The sequence below is a fragment of the Phyllostomus discolor genome, chromosome 13 (genome assembly GCF_004126475.2).
Source record: "Phyllostomus discolor isolate MPI-MPIP mPhyDis1 chromosome 13, mPhyDis1.pri.v3, whole genome shotgun sequence".
In the NCBI taxonomy this organism is placed as follows: Eukaryota; Metazoa; Chordata; class Mammalia; order Chiroptera; family Phyllostomidae; genus Phyllostomus; species Phyllostomus discolor.
This window is the reverse complement of record NC_040915.2, coordinates 52651980-52675039: the sequence shown is the minus strand read 5'-3', so window position 1 is coordinate 52675039 and position 23060 is coordinate 52651980. Positions and strand designations below refer to the sequence as shown.

At 48.6% G+C, this 23060-nt stretch overlaps 1 protein-coding gene across 1 annotated transcript in view; it reads right to left on the bottom strand.

Annotated features, from left to right (window-relative positions):
- The window catches only part of LOC114510000 (SV2 related protein), a 53707-nt gene that overhangs the window by 26072 nt on the left and 4575 nt on the right, over positions 1-23060 (bottom strand). Inside the window, exons 2-6 of the mRNA XM_028528647.2 lie at positions 17270-17430; positions 14243-14328; positions 12879-12977; positions 12060-12131; positions 3892-4016 (exon numbers count right to left, since the gene is read on the bottom strand). Of these exons, the coding sequence (XP_028384448.1) occupies positions 3892-4016; positions 12060-12131; positions 12879-12977; positions 14243-14328; positions 17270-17430 (543 nt within the window). The remainder of the gene's footprint in view (positions 1-3891; positions 4017-12059; positions 12132-12878; positions 12978-14242; positions 14329-17269; positions 17431-23060) is intronic.

Sequence of the window (23060 nt, the reverse complement as noted above, 5' to 3'; positions counted from 1 at the left end):
GCAGGAATTCCCGGAGCTGGGCCTGAATGGAGCTCACATTCAGCTCCATTCAGGGGCACAAGCCCCTGCCAGCCCAGATTTATGGGCTTGGCTTAATGGCCGCTGCCTCCAGCTCCAGTGACTTTCAGCTCACCCCTCCGATCCGGGAGGACCCGTCCAAGGACCGCTCCGCAGAGCCCTGCAGGATCGATAATGAATAAGGAGGGGAAAGACTGAGAGCTGAGAGCCACTTGCTGTCCCTTCAGCCTCTAAGTGGCAGACAGAGTCTGGGCATTTGTTCCTGTGTTAAATCCACGTGGCCACATCTCCCTCCTCCCATTCATTCTGTTCACAGTTACACAGCGAATCCACCGTCCATCACACTGATGCTGAGCTTCCTAACCAAGCCTTCAGCACACCACACGCATGCCCACCTTTACTGAGTGTTCTGCCAGGCACTGCCCTGGGCACTTGACTGCGCTGTCATTTAATATCCTAAGTGTCCTCATGATGTAGGTATACCATCATCCCCATTTTAGAGATGAGCAAACTGGGGTGTAGAAAGGTTTCGTGGCTTGCCTAAGGTCACACAGCTATTATGGGACAGGGCCAGGATTCGAACCGGGGAATCTGGTTTTAGAGCCCAAGGCCTAGCCACACTACTTTGGCACCAGCATTGCTCTTTTGGGTCATCTCTCCATCCTGGTCTTCCCCAATTGGCACACTCAGCAGGCTCAAGAAGTCAGTCACTGAATGGTTAACAGGGGTGCAGGGCCAGATCCGCACCCACCAAGGCTGATCTTGCTAGTCCTGCCACCAAAGAGCCAACCCGCCAGCAGCCGAGACCAAAGCAGAGCCCTCAGGACAGAGCCAGCCCAAGTTACTTGGTGACAAGGCATCTGCATGGGGCTCCTTCCATTGCAGAAGGAGCAGTGATTCGCCTTGACTGGAATTGGCACACATTCTGCATACTGCTTTGCCTTCCCTGCCTGTGGGGTCTCAGCCAGCACCATTATCAGAGGATTGTCAGAGTATTCGACCCTTGGACACAGGATTGCACACAACAGGACATGGGACCAAGGGATACATAACAAGGGAGAAGCAGCCACGGAGGTGCAGACCACGGAATCCACTGGCCCTGTCACGTGCGAGGTCCTCCTGACGCTGCTGGACTGAGACAGTGCAGGAACAGCCTTTTCAAGGGGCCCCGGAGGCCTCAGCGTGGAGATGACGCCCTGTGAGGACAGGGCACTATCTCCCGGACCCAGGACGCCCTGTAATCAATGACTGTCATGTGGTGAGACGTAGAAAGACTACGTGGTTCTGGAAATCAACGATGTGAAGAAGGACTGTCACTGCTGTCATTCCCAGTGACCCAATTTGAGGAATCTGTCCTGGTTCCCAGACAGGGCGTGCTTTCACCTACGGGACAGAGCAAGAGTGCCACTAGACTACACAACAGCTGCCACCGAGCAACTTTGGGTTCCTCGTGTCATGAAATGGGCAAGCGAGAAAAAGAGGGAACCTTTTGTCTGAGGAATCCTGAGCATCAGGAGGCAGCAGGGCCACCTAATGTGTCCCCCAGGTGATACACTGGGCATCTCATGGAAATCCCCTGCCTCGTTTTTGTGGAGAGTGGACAAGCAGCAGCAATGGCTGAGAAGGGCAAGGTCACCAGGCGCCTCAGGCCAGGGGGCATCAGCAGGGGGCGTCAGCCGACGTGCTACCCCAAGGTGAAGGGAATCCAGGACAGGCAGCGGAGGAAGGCAATACTACGCACTGGCTGTGGGCGTGTGGCCAGCAGCACTAGCTTTGGCCAGAGTTCATTCCACTAACCATCCTCTTAGAAGTCCTTTCAGGACAAAGATCAACCAGAATCCTGGAGGAGCCCTTCCCAAATGGGGTGAACTTGTTCCATGAAGTAAGTGCGTCCAAGCAGTGTGGGAGGTGGGCTGTAGTAGATGCCACAATGCACCACCTGGACTCACCCCCGGGCCGGAGGCACGCGGTCCCTCTGGAACGATCAGCAGTGTTGCCTGCTAAGAGCTCAGAACGGAGTCCCTTGCAGGAATGGCCTCGGCCACGTGCCACGCTCCCTCATTGAGGGCAGCCCACGTCCAAGTGGCTGATGAGAATACAAATGTCCAGCCTCTGTGCCTCAATTTGGAACAACTCACAAGCATCGCCCCAACATCTGAACCCCTAAAGGATCGGCTGAGGCCTCTGTTGCAATCACATTACAACTCAAATTCTCCCTCTGCCCACTCCATACAGAGGCTGACCCCAACAACCACCTGCGCACGAATCTCTCCGTCTGTTTCCCGGCAACCCGACCTGCCACCGGCACCGTGTCTGCTTTGCTCACTGCTGCATCCCCAGAACCCAGCACAGGCCTGCGCCGTAGCGGGCGCTCAAGAACTGTTGGGTGAATAAGGAGTAAACTAGAAGGCAGCTACCTGGTCCTCGTTCAAAATGCTCCTAAATGATTTTGATAGGATTCCTTCCTCCAAACCCATCCTGCCCACCGCTGCCAGATGAATGCTTCTAAAGCACCACTTCTGCTCCAGAGCTCTCGGTGGCTCCCCACAGCCCACTGGCACCCTTTTGGCCCGGCAGTCAAGGCTTTAGCAGGCTGGCCCTGGTCTACCCGTCCAACCTCAACTTCCAGTGCTCACAGATCTCAGCCTGAGAAGCTATCTGAACTGGATCATTAGCCTCCCTGTGACGCAGCTGTCACTTCCTCGTTTCACAAAGATCCCATCCAGTGACAATCCTACATTGTCTCCAGTCCCCCTCCTGGGTCTTCCCAAATCCTCCGCCTCCTTAGCAGCAAGGTAGTAAATTGCAATGGCGATAGCCCAGGCTCTGGAGCTGGGGGACCCGGATTTTGTTTCTGGCTCCGAGTCTTCCTCACAGAGTCTCCTGGGGCAACTTACTTACCTCTCTGTGCTTCAGTTTCTTTATATGTAAAATGACATTAACAGAATTTACCTGATAGGGAAATTGGGAGGCTTAAAGGAGATAATCTGGGTAAACTATTTAGAATAGCCCCCGCCTCTTAGTACACACCAAATATTGGTTATTACCAGCATCCTTTAGAGTGAGGTCAAACACGCTTTTTCTATAAAGGGCCAGAGAGTAAATATTTCAGGCTTCATGGGCCATAGAGTCTCAGCTGAGACTACTCAACTCTGCTGCTGTAGCATGAAAACGTGCAGTCATCATTTGTAAATGAATGGGTGTGGCTGTGTTCCCAATAAAACTTTATTTAGGGAACCAGTCAGCCCGTCGATTCAGCCCACATGCTGCTGTCTGCCAAGCTTTGCTTTAGGACTCCCCAGTGTCACGGCCGAGAGTGGCTTCTCCCTACAACTCTGACTGCTCTCAGCACCTCAGCAGCAGCAACAATGAAACAACACCCACCTCGTCAGTGGGGAGTCCCATCCCCTGGCTCTTGCTTTATAGTACGAGGGGGTGAGGGGCAGCACGCATGGCGGTCAAAAGCATGAATGTTGAAGGCAGACGAACTTGGATTGTTAGTTCCACCTACATCCTGTGTGACTTGGGCAAATGACTTCACCCACTGAGTCTCAATGTCCTCACCTGTAAAGTGGAGATCGCAATAATTCGATAACATACTTCCTGGGGCTGCTGTGGTGTGTCTGAGGAACCTCTAAGCCATGCTAGGTCTATTGTTTTTACTATTAGTTCACATTTACGACCTCCCCGCCATTGTGCTGTGCTTTTTCATTGGGAATTGTTCCAACACTGATAATGATGTCATCTGCTGGTCATAGCAGGCTCCCCGGTATCACACGCCCTGTTGTCACCACGTTCGAGCTCCTCAAGGCTATGACCCCCCACCATTGACTGACCGCCTGGCTGGAAAGCCAGAGCTGGGTATTTACTTACGACTGGGGGACCCCTCCGATCCCGAAGCCCACCAGGCCGCGGAGCACCAGGATCCAGCTGTACACGGGCGCGAAAGCACTGAGGATGCCATAGTACAGTGTCCAGAGCACGCTGATCTTCAGCCCCTGCAGAGAAGGGAGACACCGGGTCACAGGGCTTCTCAGCACCGTCAGGTCCTCATATTTCAAGTCACCAACAGAGTCATGTTAAAGGGTAACCCACACCACACTCTGTGTGGGTGCTGCCAACCTCCGGGGGGGTATGTGGCAAAACGGTGGGGCATTCTTGCTGGTCCCAGTGATTGGCATTTCCTAGCCAGGGCCCGGACATGGAAGACAGTCCCACTGTGCACCAGACCCAATGAAGACTTGTCCTGCGTCCTCCACCAGCTCAAATCAAACCTCCCACCCCACCATCGCGCCACTGAAAACTCTGTTTATGATTATCCACACCTGGATCTTCAGTCCAGTTTACACACAAGCAGGATTTGGGGGGGTATAGTGTGAACATACTATACTTAATTTTTCAGGAAGGCAACTTCCAGGCAAATCAAAGGAAGACCGTGCTTTGTTTTATCTGGAAGTTTACGAAATTGCTCATCATTTCAGAAAACCGTGTTGCCAATGGCAATGCTGTGCGTGGAGCTGGAGTCACTGAGGGAACACTTCAGCGTCGGTCTCCGTTCACGGGGCTTTGACACGGACCTACGAATAGAACGATCTGAATCTTATTTCCAAATGTCAACCAGAAAGAAAAAATCCTCAGCAAGATTCAGTTAAATACACGCTTACTGATCATCAGGGGCAAATATTCACCGCTTCCTTTTATTACCTAGGCAAAGTCCTACAGGAACATTTGCAGGTTGCAAATAAATTTCACATTAATTATCTCTTTTAAAAATTTCTCCCTCGTATCCTAGTTAGGACATTATAACTGATTTCCTTTTTCAAAATTATGTGAGTGGCTATTTCATTTTATCTTTGAAATTATTTCTGGAAATTAGGGAGCACTCTTAAAATTTTTAAGAACTTTTTTTTTAAATTAAGGGAACATTGTGTTTACCAAGGGTAAGACCTACCCGGGGTAAGGTCTTAATGCAGCAAGAAAAACACACCGCATCTTCCTGGGTGTTAATTACTCTTGGAGATTGAGAAAGAATTGAGAGTAAACAGAATCGAAAGGATAGTTTTTTACATAACAACCAACATCAGCTCCATGATGGAGCAGAACTCGGACTTTACATCTGCTGGAGAACAGGCTCCGGGAGGTCCGGGCGGGCCTTGCTCTGAAGCCTCACTCCTCCCAGGGGCAACGAGCTCCCTCTCCAGCCCCCTGGGAACAGGTTGGGAGAGAAGTGCAAAACCTATGATTTTCTCTTTAAACCCAAAAACTCAATTAAAATGACTTGGGAAATTTGGAGGTTTAGTGGATGATTTGGGGTCTTTCGGGGAATGATTTTAAGTAATAGAGAGAATATTTAAAATAACTCTGAATCACCTAGGAATAAGGTGGTTTCTTCTTCCTTCCGGTGTCCACTCTTCTGATTATATCCAAGAGGAAGCACCTGGGTGGTGCCAGTCTGTCTTTAACGCCCTTTGACCACCCACTAATCTCTCCTCTGGACCCAGAGAGCAGGGGGCAACGATAACCGGCTAGAACTTAATAACATTGTTTTATTTCCATTGCATGTATTTTTTGCAGATATTTCCTTAGGGCAATTGTTACTGATTTCCTACTTAAGATGCTCTGTAAAGTTTCTTTTCCCCCAGAATTCATTTTATTTAAAAAACAAACAGACAAACACAGTTCATACAAAAAAAGATACAGTGTGCACCAGAGAACAGGTAGGCCAAGAATTATTAAAGTAGGAAGCCCTGGATCTATTGCAATAATAATAAAGCAACGTTTATGCACCCCTAAACCCAGGCCTGTGACCCTGGTACCTGCCACATACATACTTAACTCCTTTCTTTTGGCTTAAGCCAACTCAGTAGAGATTTTCTTCTCTGGAACCCCAAGAGTCTCGAATCAGAAACAGGACCTCGTTAGCAGCAGAGAAAAAAAAGAAGGGAAACAGCAGGACTCGAGGAAAGGAAGAGAAGAGGATACCCAGACTGGGGCATGGGGGCTCAGCTTCCCTCCCGGGGCTGCCTGTGTGACCCCAGCGAGGTCACCGGTGACCCGCATGCCAGGCACCACACACAGGCACGCTGGCCTGTCCTGTGGGGTCACGGCAGACCGAAGCTGGCTCTGCATTTGTCTGCTGATGCCGGGGCTTTCCAGCTGCCCAGAAAATGAGGACTCAGCGACCATTTGTGAGTAGCGCTGTGGCTGTTGCGAAGCTATGAGCACTGCCTGGGGATCCTGCAGAAATGTCCTCTGGGCCTCTCATTAGCTATACTTGTCATTCTCCCCTAACATCTGTTCTGCCCTTTAGACTGTTAGCCCCTCCTTTTCTCCCTTCCTCTCCCCCTCCCTCCCTCCCTTCCTCCCTCCTTTTCTTTCCTCCTTCCTTCATTCCATGTTTGTTTATTGAGCATCCCCTGCATGCTAGCCTCTAGAAATAGATGCATAGACACTATAGATTCATTAATTGGCTCATTCAATTATTTATTCGACAGTAAGCATGTATGCAGTGCCTGCTGTATGCCAGACACGAGAGTACTGATACATACTATTCATTCAATAAACATGTATTGAACATCTGTGTGCTCTGCACTGGAGGTACTGATATGTATCATTCATTCATGCATTCACTCACTCATTTGTTCAGTACGCATGTATTGAGCACCTGTTGTGTGCCTGGCAGTCAAGATGCTATTGTTTGTTCATTCATCCACTGACTATGCACGGATTGGAGGCCAGGCACTGGACTTTGTCCTGGGCTGTAGCAGGGAACAGGGCAGCCAGGGCCTCTGACTTCATGGAACTTTCATTCACACACATCCTCACAGTAACCTTTGGAAAGAGATTATTTTCATTTCCAAAGTAGCACAGTGATGGTAGAAGTATTGGTAGTTGACTGATTTGTTCAGGATCAGCAGAGTCCGAACTGAAGCCAGGATTTCCAACCCCAAGTGCTGTACTGTGAACAAGCCAGTCCCCTCCTCCAGGGCCCTCTGGCAGCGAACATGCATGTACCACACAGGTGCGGTGCAGCAAGGATGGGTGAGTCTGAGTGCATGAAAAAGGACTTGACCTGCCTTGTCAGCCTCTACTCAGCTACGGCCAAAAGCTACTATCATGGGCCCTGGCCGGGTAGCTCAGTTGGTTAGTGAGAGCATTGGTCTGATATGCTAAGGTTGCAGGTTCAATTCCCAGTCAGGACACATGCAAGAATCAACCAGTGAATGCATATGTAAGGGTAACAACAAAATAATGATTCTCTCTCTCTCCCTCCGCCCCTCTCTGTCAGTCTCTAAAATCAAAAGTTACCCTCATGGAATGTGGATCCTAGGCTGCAGATAGGCCAGTTGAAAAAAACATAATTCTTGTATTTTTAAGCAAAATATGTCATTTTTGAAATAGAGGCAACTGACTCGGAACCCTATGAAACATTGTATGGCATAAAGAATACACATCTGTGGGCCATAGTTGGCCCACAGCTCAGCAGCTTGCAACCTGGAGCTTGGAAAGGCTCCCAGCTCCCACTCCAAGGAGCTAAAAGCCTTGCTACCATTTGGGTGGCAGGCCTGTCACCCCCAAGAGGAGCTTGCTCAGTCACCTACAGGTGACTCTCTTAACCGAACCCCCAAAGCTGGGTGTTCCTCAGTCATGCTCACGTACAAGGGAAAACAGTCACAGGGCAAGGAAGCCTGGGGAATCTTCAGACCACTGAAATGAGAGGCTCCCTGGTCACCGCCTTTCCCTCCTTAGGGATAACGTGGACCTGCAGGCCTTGAACTTGAAAGTGGCCTGGTCATATTCCACAGCTGTTGTTCTTGGAGTTCCAACCAATAAGTCACCGATGATCACGGGCTCACTGAGCATCCATAAACATGGCCCTGACCTACAATGCCTTCTTTAAACAGCACTATGAGCTCTTACTGTTGTCACCCTGATTTTGCAGAAGGGGAAACTGAGGCTCGGGGAGGTGGAGTAACCTGCTCCACATTCACTAGGCTGCGAACCTGGATGCGTTTATTTCCGTCCCTTCGAGTCTGCACACCCAACGTTGCCCTGCCTTTCGGTGGCTGCCACGAGCCCCCAGGCTCCAGAAACTTCTGCAGGAACGGAAGCAGCCCACTGAGTCCCAACCCCATATGTGAGTCCTCTGCAAAGTCACGCAGCGGACACCCTCACAGACACCTCCCAGCTGGGCGGAGGCAGACCAAGGAGCTAAGAGATTTTTAGCACTCGCCAAAGCTCGCCAGCTGCCCAGCTCGCCCGCTGCTCCTGGAAGAGTTCTGGGGAAGGTTTATAATTAGTGCCTGATCCATCCTCCTTGAGGCTGGGCTAGAACTCCATGCAGGAGACGAGAGGGCCTTGCAGTTTTGGGGTGCTGTCTCTCCTCTGTCCCTGGTCAAGCCAGCTTGCAGGGGCTGTGGAATTTAACAAGCTGGTCAGGAAAACTGGAGAAACACTCGAGGCAGCCCCCCCCAAGCTTTGTTTATTTGAGATGGATGAACGTCCTACCGATCAACTGAATTCTAGGGATAATTTAATCATGTCTCCCAGCAGCCATGGTCAGGGGGAAGGATGTCAACCCCGGAGCAAGACACACCTGCGTCTTAACACTGCACCATCAGCTTGGCAAGTGATGGGAATAATAATGGACATTTTTGAAATGCTTCCTTTGGGTCAAGGGCCCATGTACTCTTCATAACAGCCCAAAGGGAGAGACCGTCATGATCTCACTTATAGATAAGGTAACTGAGACACAGCAAGGTTGAGGAAACTTGCCAGGGGTCATGCAGCCTATCACTGGAGGAGCTGGGATTTGAACCTACGCCGTTTGGTCGAAGAGCCCATGCTTGTCATGATGATGTTATATCAATATTTCACTTGTCCAGATGAGCCCCTTATTGAGCAAAGGAGCAAATACTGAGATGCGGGTTGAATGGCCCCCAGGTGACACCGTAAGATGATGAAGAACGAACTCCTCCCGAGAAGGCCACTGGCCCTGTCTGCACATTCCCTCCCGGGGCCTGGTTTCTCAGCCTCGGCACCATTCCCGTCTGGGATCTGGCAATTCTCTGTGGTGGGGACTGCCCTGGGCACCGTGGGATTTCACACAGACTCTCTGACGTCTACTCGCTAGGTGCCTGGAGCACCCCTCCCCTTGGCTGTGGCAACCAAAGACACCTGAAGATGTCGCTGAGTCGGGGGGAGGCAAAGGTCACCCCTCTCTTTGAGAACCACTGTTGTAGAAGGTGCCAAAATGTGTTCTGGAGCCACAAGATGAAGTAAATGGCATGACTGAAAACCCATCCATGAAACTTTTCCAAACCCAAGCTTAGCACTCTCTCCTCGGAGGCTTATCATAAACACAAAGGCATCTGTCTCCTAGAGGGCTCCCTCGTGGGAACACCACGTGAGTCGCTGCCCTTGGCAGCAGGATAAACACACGCTTCCCAGGGAAGCCAGGATCCTAAGCTATGGCGACCTTTGTGGACTTTTTGGGTAAACACAGACGATTCATCGGTGAAGTCAGTTGTTAGTCTGGAGAGACAGGGAGATCGCCAAAAATAGAAACAAGATCTTTTTCTCATGCACCCAGCTCGGTGACTCAAGAAATATTTACTGAGTGCCTGCCAGAAGCCAGGTGCTGTGTCAGGTGCTGGGGCCACCTCTGTAAACAATGCAGGCACTGCCCCTTTCCTCGGGCAGTTGACTAAACTCACCTAGCCATCTGCCTACTCTGTGCCCATGGCAGACATCACTAATCCATCACAGCACTATCCACTGAGGCTCTGACTCTTCAAATCCATGTTCCTGACATCCCCTACTGAATGATTAGAACAGACCCAAGGAACAAAAACCCATTCACCCTTTAGTTTGAGGAATTTAATAAATGGTAGTTGTTAATATCAGTTATTATCTAATCCCACCTGCTTCAATATAAATAAGGAAACTGAGGCCCGAGGTAAGGAAGTGACTTGGTTTAGTCACCCAGTGGCAAATTCAGGCCCCAAATTAAGGTATTTTTACTCCTTTCCCCCGATAGCCTTCGTGGCTTCAGTATTTAGCATTTGGATGACAGAACTGGGGGCCCAGTAAAATTCCTCATTACAAGTTCCTGAATTTTTCTGTGCATGCACATGTTTGCCTCGAGAACAAGTAAATAAAAAATGTTTTTAGCCAGAGACAGAGGAAGGGGTTGTTTGTCCCCAAACCCAGCCTGCTCGGGAAGAAGCCATCTTAAGATCTCAGAAGAGCTATTTCCTTCCCATTATTTCATAGGTCTGAAGATTAAGGTTAGGTCCAGCAAAAGACAGCCCCAGGCTTACAGCCCCTTAACCCCAGCTCCACCACAGAAATGGTTTTATTTGATTTTAAAAGGTTCTTCTCTTTCCTTCTTCCTTCCTTCCCTTCCTCTTCCTTCTTTCTCTTCCCCTTCCTCCCTTCCTTCCTCCCTCTCTCCCCGCCTCTCTCCAGATCTCCTTCTGCTCTGTCATCCAACCAGAACATCTCTAAAGCAGTGACTCACACCCTCCAGAAACGGGAAGTGGGTGGGAGGCGCAGAGTCTAGAAAGTTGCCCCCTGAAGACCACAGTAATCCAGGCTCTACTCTCTCTAGGATGTCTGGAGAGGCCTTTCCGACTCATCTCTCCAGCCCCCAAAGCCATCCAAGATCCTCTGGGCTACCATAGCCATGGCTGGTTTCCCAGCCTTGCCGCCTCCGGCCCTGCCGTAGCCACTTCCCGGTGGTTTCATTAGTCAACACCTCCCACGGATCTGCTGGGCCAGGTGTTTCCTGTCCAGTCGTAGAAGGAGGGGCTGTGGCTGGAGTCTGCTTCCTGTACGGCACTGTTCGAACATTCCTTCATCCACTGAGCCGACATATATTTACTGAACACCTATGGATTCCGTCCTCTAGCATCATGGGTAGGGGTCTAGACTTGGACTTGCCCAAGGTCACACAGCCAGGAGTCGCAGAGTCAGGACTGAGCCCAGGTCCACTTGATTTCAGGGCTCAAGATTGTAACCACTGGACTACCCTGCCTCTGGAGAAACTGCAGGCTGATGAGGCGAGTCCAAGAAAGAGAAGAATGAAGTGGTCGGGGAGCACAATATCTCAGAACGTGCACCCGTGGAGTGGCGGCTTTTCGAAGTCAAGTTCACCTGGAGCTACAGAGATCATTTCACCCCTAAGGCCCACGCTGATAGTTGGAAGGACTGCAGCTTCACACATTAAAAGACTCAAAGAGCCCAAGTACAGCCTAGGAAAACAAAAACAACTAAAATACAAAGGAGACCATCAAAGCCATAAAGTAACAAAACAGTAAGCATCCAGCTTGGCCAGATGGCTCAGCTGGCTAGAGCACTGTCCCAATAGGCCAGAGTTGCAGGTTCAATCCCAGATCAGGGCACGGACAAAAATCAACCAGTGAATGCATGAATAAGTGGAACAATAACATGAATAAGTGGAACAATAAACTGATGTTTCTCTCTCTCGAGTAATAAGTAAATAGGTAAAACTTTTTTGGAAAGCAATAAGAACTCCTCGAAATTCCAGACCTGGAAATCCCCTTTGTGTTTGCAAATCCACTTCCTGTCACCCCTTAGACAAGAATGCTAGTGCAAATAGTTGATTTAGGTGGCAGTCCCAGGAGCGGTGGGGACGGCAGACCATTCAGGGTGCCTTAGTGAGCAGGGTCCCCTGCTGGCCCCAGAGCTCCATCCTGCTGGGGTTCAGAGATGATGATACTTAAGGGCAAGGGAGCTGATGTCTTTCTCTACCAACCCTTGACCACCCTGGCCTCGTGTGAATGCCGAGTGCCCAGGAGATCACGTGGGGGCCAACAGCATCTTCACTGTGAAATGCACGTGCTTGGCACCCCCGCCCTGGGAATGTGTGACTTCAAGAATCCACAGTGTCTTCTCACTGCATGTCAACATATTCCTAATTAGGCCTCCCAAGGGCTCAAGCGGCATAAGCTTTGTTACTTGTCACCATCACCATGGAGAAAAACCAAGGGACATGCGCTTAGGAGAAGTGGCCTTACTGTTTTCCTGCCGTACTGGTCTGAGATGTTTCCCCAGAGGGTGGAGCTGGACATCATGCCCACAAAGACCACCTGTGGGTGGGAAGAAGGTTTCTGTTAGACCAAGGCACGGAGCATCGCTGAGAAAGGGAACAACAGATTGACCCTGTGATGTCACACCCCAGTAATAGTAAGAAGCCAACGATGGCTGCGGTCCTGCTGAGGTGCAAACACTACTCTGCGTGCTTCGTGTTACTGCCGAAACCTCACAACCGTCCTCGGGAATGGGTGTCAACATTGTCTCCATTGTACAGATGAGAAAACTGAGGCTCAGAGAGGTGAGGACACTTGACCGGGGTCACACATCTGTAAGTGGGGCCGCCTGGGCTGGAATCAGGCAGTATGGCTGTGGAACTAGCATTTTACTAATTTCTAGCCATACCAAAGACATAGCTTGTCCTGTTGCTACGAAAATATCAAAGGTTGCAAGATAGAGTTTGGAGAGTATGAAAACAGGAGACAGGAGGTTAGAAAGTACCGGCATCTCCTTTTTGGACAAGTGAGCTGTACAAGGTCTAAGTGACATGCCCAGATGGCTTTTAACTTCCTAGCAATTGAGCAGCATGTCTGGAGCCCCCAGGGGGTAGGACCCCTGGGTGCAGTGGTCCCACTGGTTGTCAACCTACTGGGGAAGGAAGGAAGCTGAGGTCGTGGTGTTTCCATGCCGAGTTTAATTCTTTTCTGCTGAGCCTTTGGCAGCAGCGGGAGCAGGGGGACACCCCACAGACCACCCGGGGGACCAGAACTGTGTGCAACAGGAGGGAGCTGCCAGCTGCCTACCGAGGTCAGCAGCGCAACCTGCCAGCTGGGGAGCCGCCACTCGCAGTGCAGCTGGGGCGCGAGGATGCTCAGGATCATCATTTCCATGGCGTCCGCCATCTGCAGAGGGGGAGCAAAGGTCATGAGGCCAGGATGCTGCGCCATGCATGGACGGCTGACCCCTGGCCCAAGGACCCCCAAGGCAGCATACAGAAACCCCTCTTTTCCTGCCTGCTGAGCACCCACCATACATCAAAACAAGTTAGATTCTCTAGGAGTTAAAACAGTGTGGTACCATGCGGGAATTGACAACTAGATGTTAAACTTTGTTTTTCTGTGTGGGATTTTTCCATATTAAAAAAAATAGGGGCACTTCCTGAATAAAGTGGGAAAACATCCCATTTCAAAAATCTAAGAAAAACATTTTTTATAGACATAGGGAGACAAGGATCTTTTCTCTTTAGTTCAATTAAAGATTAGTTTGTCTTTGGGTTAGAGGTCCTTGTTCGTGTAGTATTCTCAGTATATTTAACAAGCGTGACTGTTTAATATATTAAAACATACTTGGAAGCCTTGGTGATTAAACATTCTTTACAGGACTAGATAGAACAATGGGATGGAAATGAGAGTCCAGACGCAGCCCTATGAAGCTGTGGGAATATGTGGACGATCCAGGTAGCCTTTTGGATTAGTGGGAAAACGACATGGGGAAATTAAAGATCCATTTGGAAAAATAATTTCAAAAATAAATTTCAGCCCTGGCTGGCGTAGCTCAGTGGATTGAGTGCAGGCTGCGAACCAAAGTGTCGCAGGTTCGATTCCCAGCCAGGGTACATGCCTGGGTTGCAGACCATGACCCCCAGCAACCGCACATTGATGTTTCTCTTTCTCTCTCTTTCTCTCTCCCTTCCCTCTCTAAAAATAAATAAATAAAATCTTTAAAAAATAAAATAAAAATAAATTTCAGTTGTACTAATGGTCTAGATGCTCTATTTGCAATAGGTCAGTGGAGGGATTTTCGCCAGGGGTCCTGTGCCTCATGAAGCAAGGGGCTCAGTTTTACCTGTGCATAATTTTCTAGGGTGAGCTCCACAAATGCCTTCATCATCTTAGAGAGGCCCTGAGCTCCAAAGGATGGAGAACCATTCAATTACCCAGGAGCTCCAACTCCTCCTTGTGGGCAATTGCCAACATTACCCGACTCCCCCCAAGCACTGACCTGCATTACCACCTGCGTCACTCAGCGTAAACCTTATTGGTTCAAGCCAAGGCTATTTGTGGAAAGCACTCTGTCCTTCCTTGTAGATGATGGAAACCCAGTGGAGCAGCATGCATAAGGGTCTCTTGAGGAGTAAATGTGAGGTCTCTGCCCCGGAAATACTTGCCCAAGCCAGGCCAGTGAGAACCGACAGCTTCCATTGAAATTTTCCGAACCCAATGGCTTCCACCGCATCTTCCACCATGAAAGTATCTGGGAAGGAGGCAGGAGGAGGGGAGAAGCGAGTTAGGGCATCCTGTGGTTGTCCTGGTGTGGAGCGGGGCTGGCGGGCACCTTGGGCAAACTCATTAAAGGCAGCACATGCTGTTTCTAGAACTTATCCTAAAAAAGCATTCCAGCAAGTTTGAAAAGATACCTGGCTCTCGAATCCATTGCAATGTTGTTTACAAAAGGGAAAATGGGAAAATTCAGAATGTCTATCAACAGGCCTTGGTTGAATAAATGATGACATATATTATAATTTTATGTGTTTATACATCCACATTATAAAATATGCCCCAGCTGTTAAAAAAATGTGCAGATGTAGAAAGTGGTGTGCATATATATTATTGTTAATTAATTTTTTTTAAAAAAGGAAGATAGACAACAAAATATTTAGTACGGTTCTCTTCTTTGAAATGGATGCATGTATGGGTGTATAGTATATGTGACTATGCACAGAATATACACAAAACTTACATTATGGTTTTATTTTCGTGGTCTTTGAAGGGAAAAGGGGAGAAATCATTTGCAACTTTAGCTTCCTTCCTTGTACAATGCATTACTTGCATAGTCAGAAAAAGAATACTTTGTAAAAGCAGAGTTTCATCTGTACTCAAATGAAAGGTGTCCGCACTCTATTGCTGCGTGACAGGCGGCGTGTGGAGAGGTTCGTGCTGTAAGAACTGTCTCTGAGATGAAAGCAGGTGTGTGTGGGCACCACGCAGGGGAAGTCGGGATGAGTGGCCGCAGGCTCATCTTTGAGGACAGCAGCCGCTTACCTACTTTGCACATTTCTAAAGGGTCTAAATGATTTCCACATAAACCCATGGTATTGGTATGCTGAAAAACTAAAGATGTAATTGGTAAGTGAATACGTGTTTTGGAAAATACTAAAAGACTAAGTGCAATGCGGTGTGCTGGGCTGTGTCCTGCAACGGCACTGCTGGGAAGACTGGTGAAGTTAAATAAAAAGTCTGGGACGTAGGAAAATGTATTGCACCAGAGCTCATCTCCTGGTTGTGATGAACGTCCACTGGTTGATGCTCCCAGGAGGCACATGTGGGCACTCTCGGTAGTGTTTCCATAAATCTAAAATAGTTTCAGCATCACTTCTGGCAACTGTTGCTTTTTTGGGATGTCAATCATGAACCTCTAACATCAATCAAACTTTTGTTCTCCAAAAGTGTGAGCTGCTTCTGGCTTTTTTTCCAGCAGAAGTTTTGAGGAGACGGCAGAGTGAGCCCTCTAACATCGTCAGTGACATGAAGAGTGACGATGACATAATGGTGCGCTGCTGAGAGTTCACCATGAGCCAGGCACCGCCCTAGGAGCTTGAAGGGCATTGCCTCATTAAGTCCCTGTCACAACTTGTGAAGGTCCAGGCTCAGCCCCATTTGCAGAGGAGGAAGTGGACATTCCCAGTGTCACACAGCTGACACAGCATTGATCTGGGAGTTGAGCCCAGAGCGGCCTGACAGCAAAGACACTGCTCCTAACCACTGCCTCCCCTCTCCCCAGTCATTGCCTCCTTAGCTCTGCGAACAACAGGCCTTGGGTTCGGGTCAGTAATTCTCCCTCCTGTTGGGAATCGGGGGCCTTTCAGGAATGCATAGAATGATTTCACTGGTCAGCATCAAGCAATGAGGGGAGACCAGGTCCCCCAGCACCGCCTCAGGCTCTTTGTTTGAACGGCTCTACTCAGAGGCAGCACAGCGTCATGGGTAAGGATGTGGATTCTGAGGCCAGATCACCTGGGTTGAAATATGGTTTGACTGATTTGTAGCTGTGTGACTCTGGGCAAGATGCTTAACCTTTCTACACTTGAGTTTCCTCTTCTGCAAAATGGGGAAGGTGATCATAATAGTTCCAGTTAGAAATGTGAAGATTAAATGGGTAATATGTGTCAAGTGCTTAGAACAGTGCCTGGCACAGAGTAAACCTTCAGCTAATGTCAACTGTTTCCCATCACGATTATCATTATCAACATCACATTCACCAACATCATCATCACCACCACCATCACCACCAGCGTTATTATCATTGTCATAATATCACCATCATTGCCACCATCCTCATCACATCATCAATACACTATCACCATCATCATCATCATCATCGCTTATCATAATCATCACCATCATCACCATCATGCTCACCAACAATACCATATTCACCACCACCATTATCATCGGTGTTATAATTCTCACCATCATGATTACCTTCATCAACACCACATCATCAATACACTATCATCATCATCACCACCACAATTATCATCACCATCATAATCAGCACCATTGTCACCACCATCATCACAATCATCACCACCACCATCATCACCATATTATCATTACACTATCATCATGACACCGCCATCATATCACCATCATCGTCACCACCATCATCACCATCATCATGACCACCATCACCATCATCGTCACCACCATCATCACCATCATCATGACCACCACCATTATATCACCATCATCGTCACTGTCATCATCAATATCATCATGACCACCACCATCATATCACCATCATCATCACTACCATCACCACCATCATATCATCATCACCATCATCATGACCACCACCATCATGTCACCATCATCATCATCACTATCATCATCACCATCATCATTATCACCATAATCATCACATCTCATCAACATCATCACCATCGTCATCATGCTGTCCTCAGCCAAGTGTAATGCAATGATGCTGATGGCAGGGATTGTGATGTAACCTTGCTTGGTGATGTAAGCCATATAGGTTCAGCTCACACTTCCAGTATCACCCCTGGGCCCTCTGGGCCCTCCTACTTGCCCCTTCAAGAGATCCCTCTGAAAGTGCCACCTGGGGAGGCAACCCTGGCATCTCAGAGCCCCTGACTGTGGCCTGGGCTGATGTCTCAGCCGCAGGGCCCCCTCACCGTCAGTGGGATTGGCAAACTCCTTGGGCACAGCTGCTCCATCGTCTAGCTCCACCGCCTCTAGGCCCGTGCGGACCCCTTCGATCTGGACCTCATGCTCTCCCGAAGCCGTGTCATCTTCTGACCTTGCACTCTCGCCCGTGCGACGAAATTTCACCACTCTAGAGGACAGAGCAAATCCGGTCATGAAGGCTAGAGCTCCCCCTCCCCAGCCTTGCTGCACAGCTCTTGTTCCCAAGACAGGTGAAAGGCTTTGTTTTCACAGTCAGGGGAGTTGAACGGGTAAGGGGTTGGCATTTCTGTTGAGCCGGGCTGCTGGGGGTGACGCAACTTCGAAGGCTGTGTCTCAGCCAGGACTGCCCCAGGCAGGTGTACAGGTTGGGCACTGCACCACTCCAAAGGGACCCTGTCCACACGGTGGGCTGTGGGAATGAGGGTATCTTCATTCTAGACCTGAATACTGTTTGGAAGCATGTGTTTCAGAATTTAGACTCATCTCTCTGTAACAGAGATAACCATTTGGTCACCTAAAGGTTATATGATGCCCACAAAAAGTTGCTTATATGTAATATTTTTTAAGTGGACACCCAACTTTTTAATGGAAAGAGTTCACATAAAAAGCAAGACTTCTGATGTCTCTTTAAGTAGAATATCTGGCCACCTGGGGCCCACATTCCCCTAAGGAAATAGTGTGGTTGGACCTGGGCAGCCTGGTCCCTGCAGATGGGACAGTCCAACTCTGCACCCCACTGAGAAAGGAGTTCTGGGAAGGGACTCTCTGTCCCCAGGAAGCAACCCCAAAATAAAAAAAAACCATAAACAGTCCCCCAAGGTATTCAAACAAGATAAAACACAGATAATTATTAGGCAAAGGAAGGACATGAACACTTACTCATATTATCGCTTCATTTTCAGGGATGAAGGAAAGGCCTGTGGGTCACCCTCAACTCTGAGGGCGATGTCGGAGAAGGAAATGACCATGTGGCCTGATCATCTTCCCTGACTACTGCTTTTCTCACATCCTCTCCTGAAGGTCTCTCCAGGACTCCGTGCTTCTTTCTGTGACTCATAGCAACCACTGCAACCTTTTTGGAAGGTAATCTGTGGTATCTTTCAAAACGTAAAATGCTCTGTGCACCCACCCAGATTGGCCATGCTGGTAATTCATCACAGACATAAGTAGGTAGGGATTTACCACACAAATAACAGCTGATGTGGACTATTAGCTTGCTGGGAGTCAGGTCCAGGGTTTGTGCTTTTGTTGGTTGTCTTATTTAACCTTCACTCCCACTATCCCCATATTCCAGATGAGAACACTCAAGAACAGAGGGGCTGGGAGCTTGTCCAGGGTCACATAGGGGGTGTCTAAGCCAGACGTTGGCAAAGCCGCCGACTTCCCAGGGTTCCCGCTCCCAGCCACTCCGTGGGTGCTGTTCTCCCCAAGTGCTAGCAGGCTGTTTGCAGCTTTGCATGTGATAATTGTTAACTAAATGTGATAAGTATTAACAAAAACCAGAAGCAATCCTCAGGAAAAGAGTGAGGAAATAGATTATGGCACATCCACTTAAGAAAATGTCTTTTGAAAAAAATGTTTTTGGGTTGATCTATATCACAACAGCCAAAGATGGAAAGAATCCAAGTGTCCGTCAGGGGGCAAATGGGTGCATGGATAAGCAAAGCGTGGTCTATCCGTCCAATGGACTATTATCCTGCCTTAAAAAGGAAGGAAATTCTGATGTGTGTTACAACAGAGATGGACTTTAAAGACATGATGCTGAGTGAAATAAGCCTAACACAGAGGGACAGGTATTGCCCACCTACACGAAGGGGCCAGAACGAGTCAGATTCACAGAGGGCAGAGGCAGGTGCTGGAGGAAGGGGAGAGTGAGGAGCCCGTGTTCCGTGGCCATCGAGTTCCAGCAGGGCAGACGGAGACATTCTATAGGTGGATGGTGGCGATGGCTGCGCAACAGCGTGAATGGACTTACCCGTCATGCTGCTAACGGTGCACTTTAAACAAATCACAATGGCCCATTGAATGTGATGTGTACCTTACCACAGTAAACACACATACATGAACATGCACACAAGTTCACCTGTGAGAGCCACCGGGAAAAATTGTTGGGGCTCGTTATTGAATAAGCTAGCATGTGATCCCGTGACCTAGATCCTAGCCACCGAGACTGACGTGTGGTCTCCAACCAGAGGCCCAGCATCCCCTGGGGGCTTTTTAGACATGCAGTCTCCGCCCCTGACCCAGACCTACTCAATCAGCCTCTGCATTTCAGCCAGGTCCCCAGACAGTGTGTGCAGTTCAAGTAAGTCTGAGAAGCGCTGCCAGAGATTATTTATGCTTCTGGAGCCTAGACGTTCTGGAAGGAGTCAGGAGGAGCTGAAGACTGGTTGCTTCTGGGGAGGAGCGCCGCCTGGAAACAAGGCGTGTGGCGGAAAAGGAAATTTGTTTGCTTTTTATTTTGGACCTTTCTGTAACGTTTGCCATTTTTTAACCTGGGCATCTACCCCTTTAATAATCAATGCCGGTAACAATAGCAACTGTTGACAGAGCTCTTGGGGATCAGGTAGCATCTGCTAAGCATGTCCCATCTGTGAAACAGGGGCGATGAGATGACAGGGCTCCCGGGGCCATCAGGAAGATGAACTGAGCTTGATGAATGGGGAACTGCGGGCTTTGAGTAAATGTTAGCTGCCCTCCCACCTGCCTCCACCCAAGCCACCTCTCTGCCTGGAGAGTGGAGTACATTGACCTTTGTGAAATGTGACTTTGAGAAAGCGGCCTAGCTCCCTGCAGTTTTAAGCCAGGATCTGTTCACATTCCTGGCAAACCACAAGGAGCCGGGGCACCTTTATTTATGAACCTTTGTTTTAAGACAGACATGAAAAGGAGACCTCTGACATTAAATGAGACTCAGAAAGCCAAGCTACATCTTCAATCGGCTGTGTTTCTAAAAGGATGCATCAAGTACACGAGCCAAGATTTCCCAAGGGGGAAAAAAAAAGAGAAATATGAAAGAAAATAGCAGCGGCATATGTTAAATATATGAGGGCTTCAAAGCAGGCTGGCTGTCAACTCCTTGGCAATTGTGGGGTATAGATAGCATACAATTCACCAAAATAGCTGGAACATTTATTTTACATAATTTCACTATTTAAAGAAGAGAGGAGCTTGAGGAAATAGCTGTCAATGTAAAGATCTTAATTGCGCCACCCTGAAATTCATTCACCTCGTCCCTTGAGTTGGGGGTCTGAGACTCGATTCAGGTATTTTAGATACAGAAGATTTTCTTCCCTCTTTTCATCTGAGTTTTCTGGGCCTTTATCTCCTGAGCTCCTGAATCTATCAGACTGAAGAGGAAGCTTAAACCTCATTGTGATCCTCTCAGGCTGCCATTGACAGTCTTGGGTGAAGAGCGGTGGTCTGCCACAGGGAAGAAGAGAGCCCAGCTCTGCCACACAAAGTGACTGGGTTTCACTCCCATGCTGATGCCGTTCAGCAGCCATGGAGCCCTGGGTAGGCTCCTTTACCTCTCTGAGTCTGTCTCCTGCCTGGTAGAATGGAGATGAAAATTCTTATCTCTCAGCGTTGCCATGGAGATGAAAGAGGGCAACAGAGAGAAAGCATCATGCAGAGGTCTCCTCAGTTGATGAGGAAATGAAACCTGCTTCTAGGTCCTTCTCTAGAATTCAAAAATGAGTCCTTGTCAGGGTGACCATGGGCCCAAAGAGCTATCAAGAAGACACGTAATCACTACGTCAAAATGCATTCTCCCAACCTCCCTGATTTAAGAAGGGGATGCGGAAGCAAAGAGACTAATATGATGAAACGAGGCTGTGTCTGATCTTTCCAGGTCGACGCAGCTGTGTAGCCACCACTGTTAAGCAGAATGATCAAGGCGATGAACAGATTCTTCTGGGTTTTCATTGATAAAGTTTTAATCTCTCGGCCTCCATATGCTGGTCTACACTGGAACCCAGTATCAGATGGAACCTAGGTGACATCCCAGGTGCTTGGGTACCTGAGACCCCTGCCATGTGCAGCTGTCACTCTAGTGCGGGAAGATGACCACTAATCAATAAATAAGCAAGTTATATGTTAGAAGGTGACACGCACTACGAGAAAGGGAAAAGTAGAACGTGGTGCTGGCAGATGGGGAAAGAGGGCGGCATTGTTTTCAATCGAGGGAAAATACACACACGACTAAACTCGCCATTTAACCATTTTTGAGAGTGCAGTTCGGTGGCACTAAGCGCCTTCGTGATGGTGTGCAGCCGTCACCACCATCCAGCCACAGAACTCTTTTTATCTTGCAAAACTGAAACTCTGTATGCATTCAACAACTCCCTACCCCCTTCCCCTGCAGCCCCTGGCAACTGCTACTCTACTTTCTGTCTCTATGAACTGGACTATTCTATGTACCCCATATACGTGGTATCATATAGTAGTTGTCTATCTGTGACTGGCTTGTTTCACTGAGCACGATGATGTCCTCAAGGTTTATCCACGTTGTAGCAGGTGTCAGACTTTCCTCCCTTTTCAGAGCTGCATAATATTCCATTGCATGGCTAGAGAGACCGAATTTGTTTATCTACTCGCTCATCAAGAGATGTTTGGGCTGCTTCCACCTTTTGACTATTGAAAATAATGTTGCTATAAACAGGAGTGTACAAATATATTTTCAAGATTCTGCTTTCAATTCTTTCATGAGTATATACCCAGAAGTGAGATTGCTGGATCACATGCTTTATTTTTAATTTTTTAAAAGATTTTATTTATCCCTGGCTAGCGTAGCTCAGTGGATTGAGCGCGGGCTGTGAACCGAAGTGTCGCAGGTTCGATTCCCAGCCAGGGTGCATGCCTGGGTTGCAGGCTATGACCCCCAGCAACCACACATTGATGTTTCCCTCTCTCTCTCTTTCTCTCTCTCTCTCTCTCCCCCTCCCTCCCTTCTCTCTCTAAAAATAATCAATCCACTCAATCCACTGAGCTACGCCAGCCAGAGCATATTTTTAATTTTTAAAGGAACCGCCATCTTGTTTTCCATGGAGGCTGCACCATTTTTCATTCCCACGAACAGTACCCAAGAATTCCAATTTCTCCACATCCTGGTCAACACTTATTATTCGTATTTGTATTTTTTTTTGATAGGAGTCATGCTAATAGTTGTGATAGAGGGTTCCAGTCTTAACGAGGGTGGTCAGGGTAGGCTTTGGCGAGACAGTAGCATTTGAGACTTGACACAGGTGAAGCAGAGACTTTGAGGAAGAGCTTTCTAGACAGAGAACAGTGGGTCCAGAGGCAGGAGTCTACCCTCAATGGTAGAGAAACACCAAGGACACCAGAGCGGCTGCAGCAGGAGGAGTTGGTGGTAGAAGGGAAGAGATGGGTGAGATGGGGTGCCACGGGAGGGTTTTGAATGGAGGAGGGACACGTTCTGACTTTTAAAGAATCCCTCTAGATGCTGTGTTGAGAAGGGGCTGTAGGGAGACAAGGGCAGGAGCAGGAAACCAGTAAAGTGACCACTGCAATACATCCAAACGAGAGAGAATCGGGTGTTGAACCAGGAAACAGCACTAGAGGTAGAGAAAAGTGGTTGGAGTCTGGATACAGCTTAAAGGTGAGACCAGGGGCATTTCTTGATGGATTAAAGTGAAATGTAAGAGAAAGAGGAGTCAAACTTGACTCCAAAGTTTTAGGCCCAAATGGGATGATAGAGTTACCATCAACTGAGATGGCTGAGGCTGGAAAAAGAGCAAGGTGGAGGAAAGATCAGGA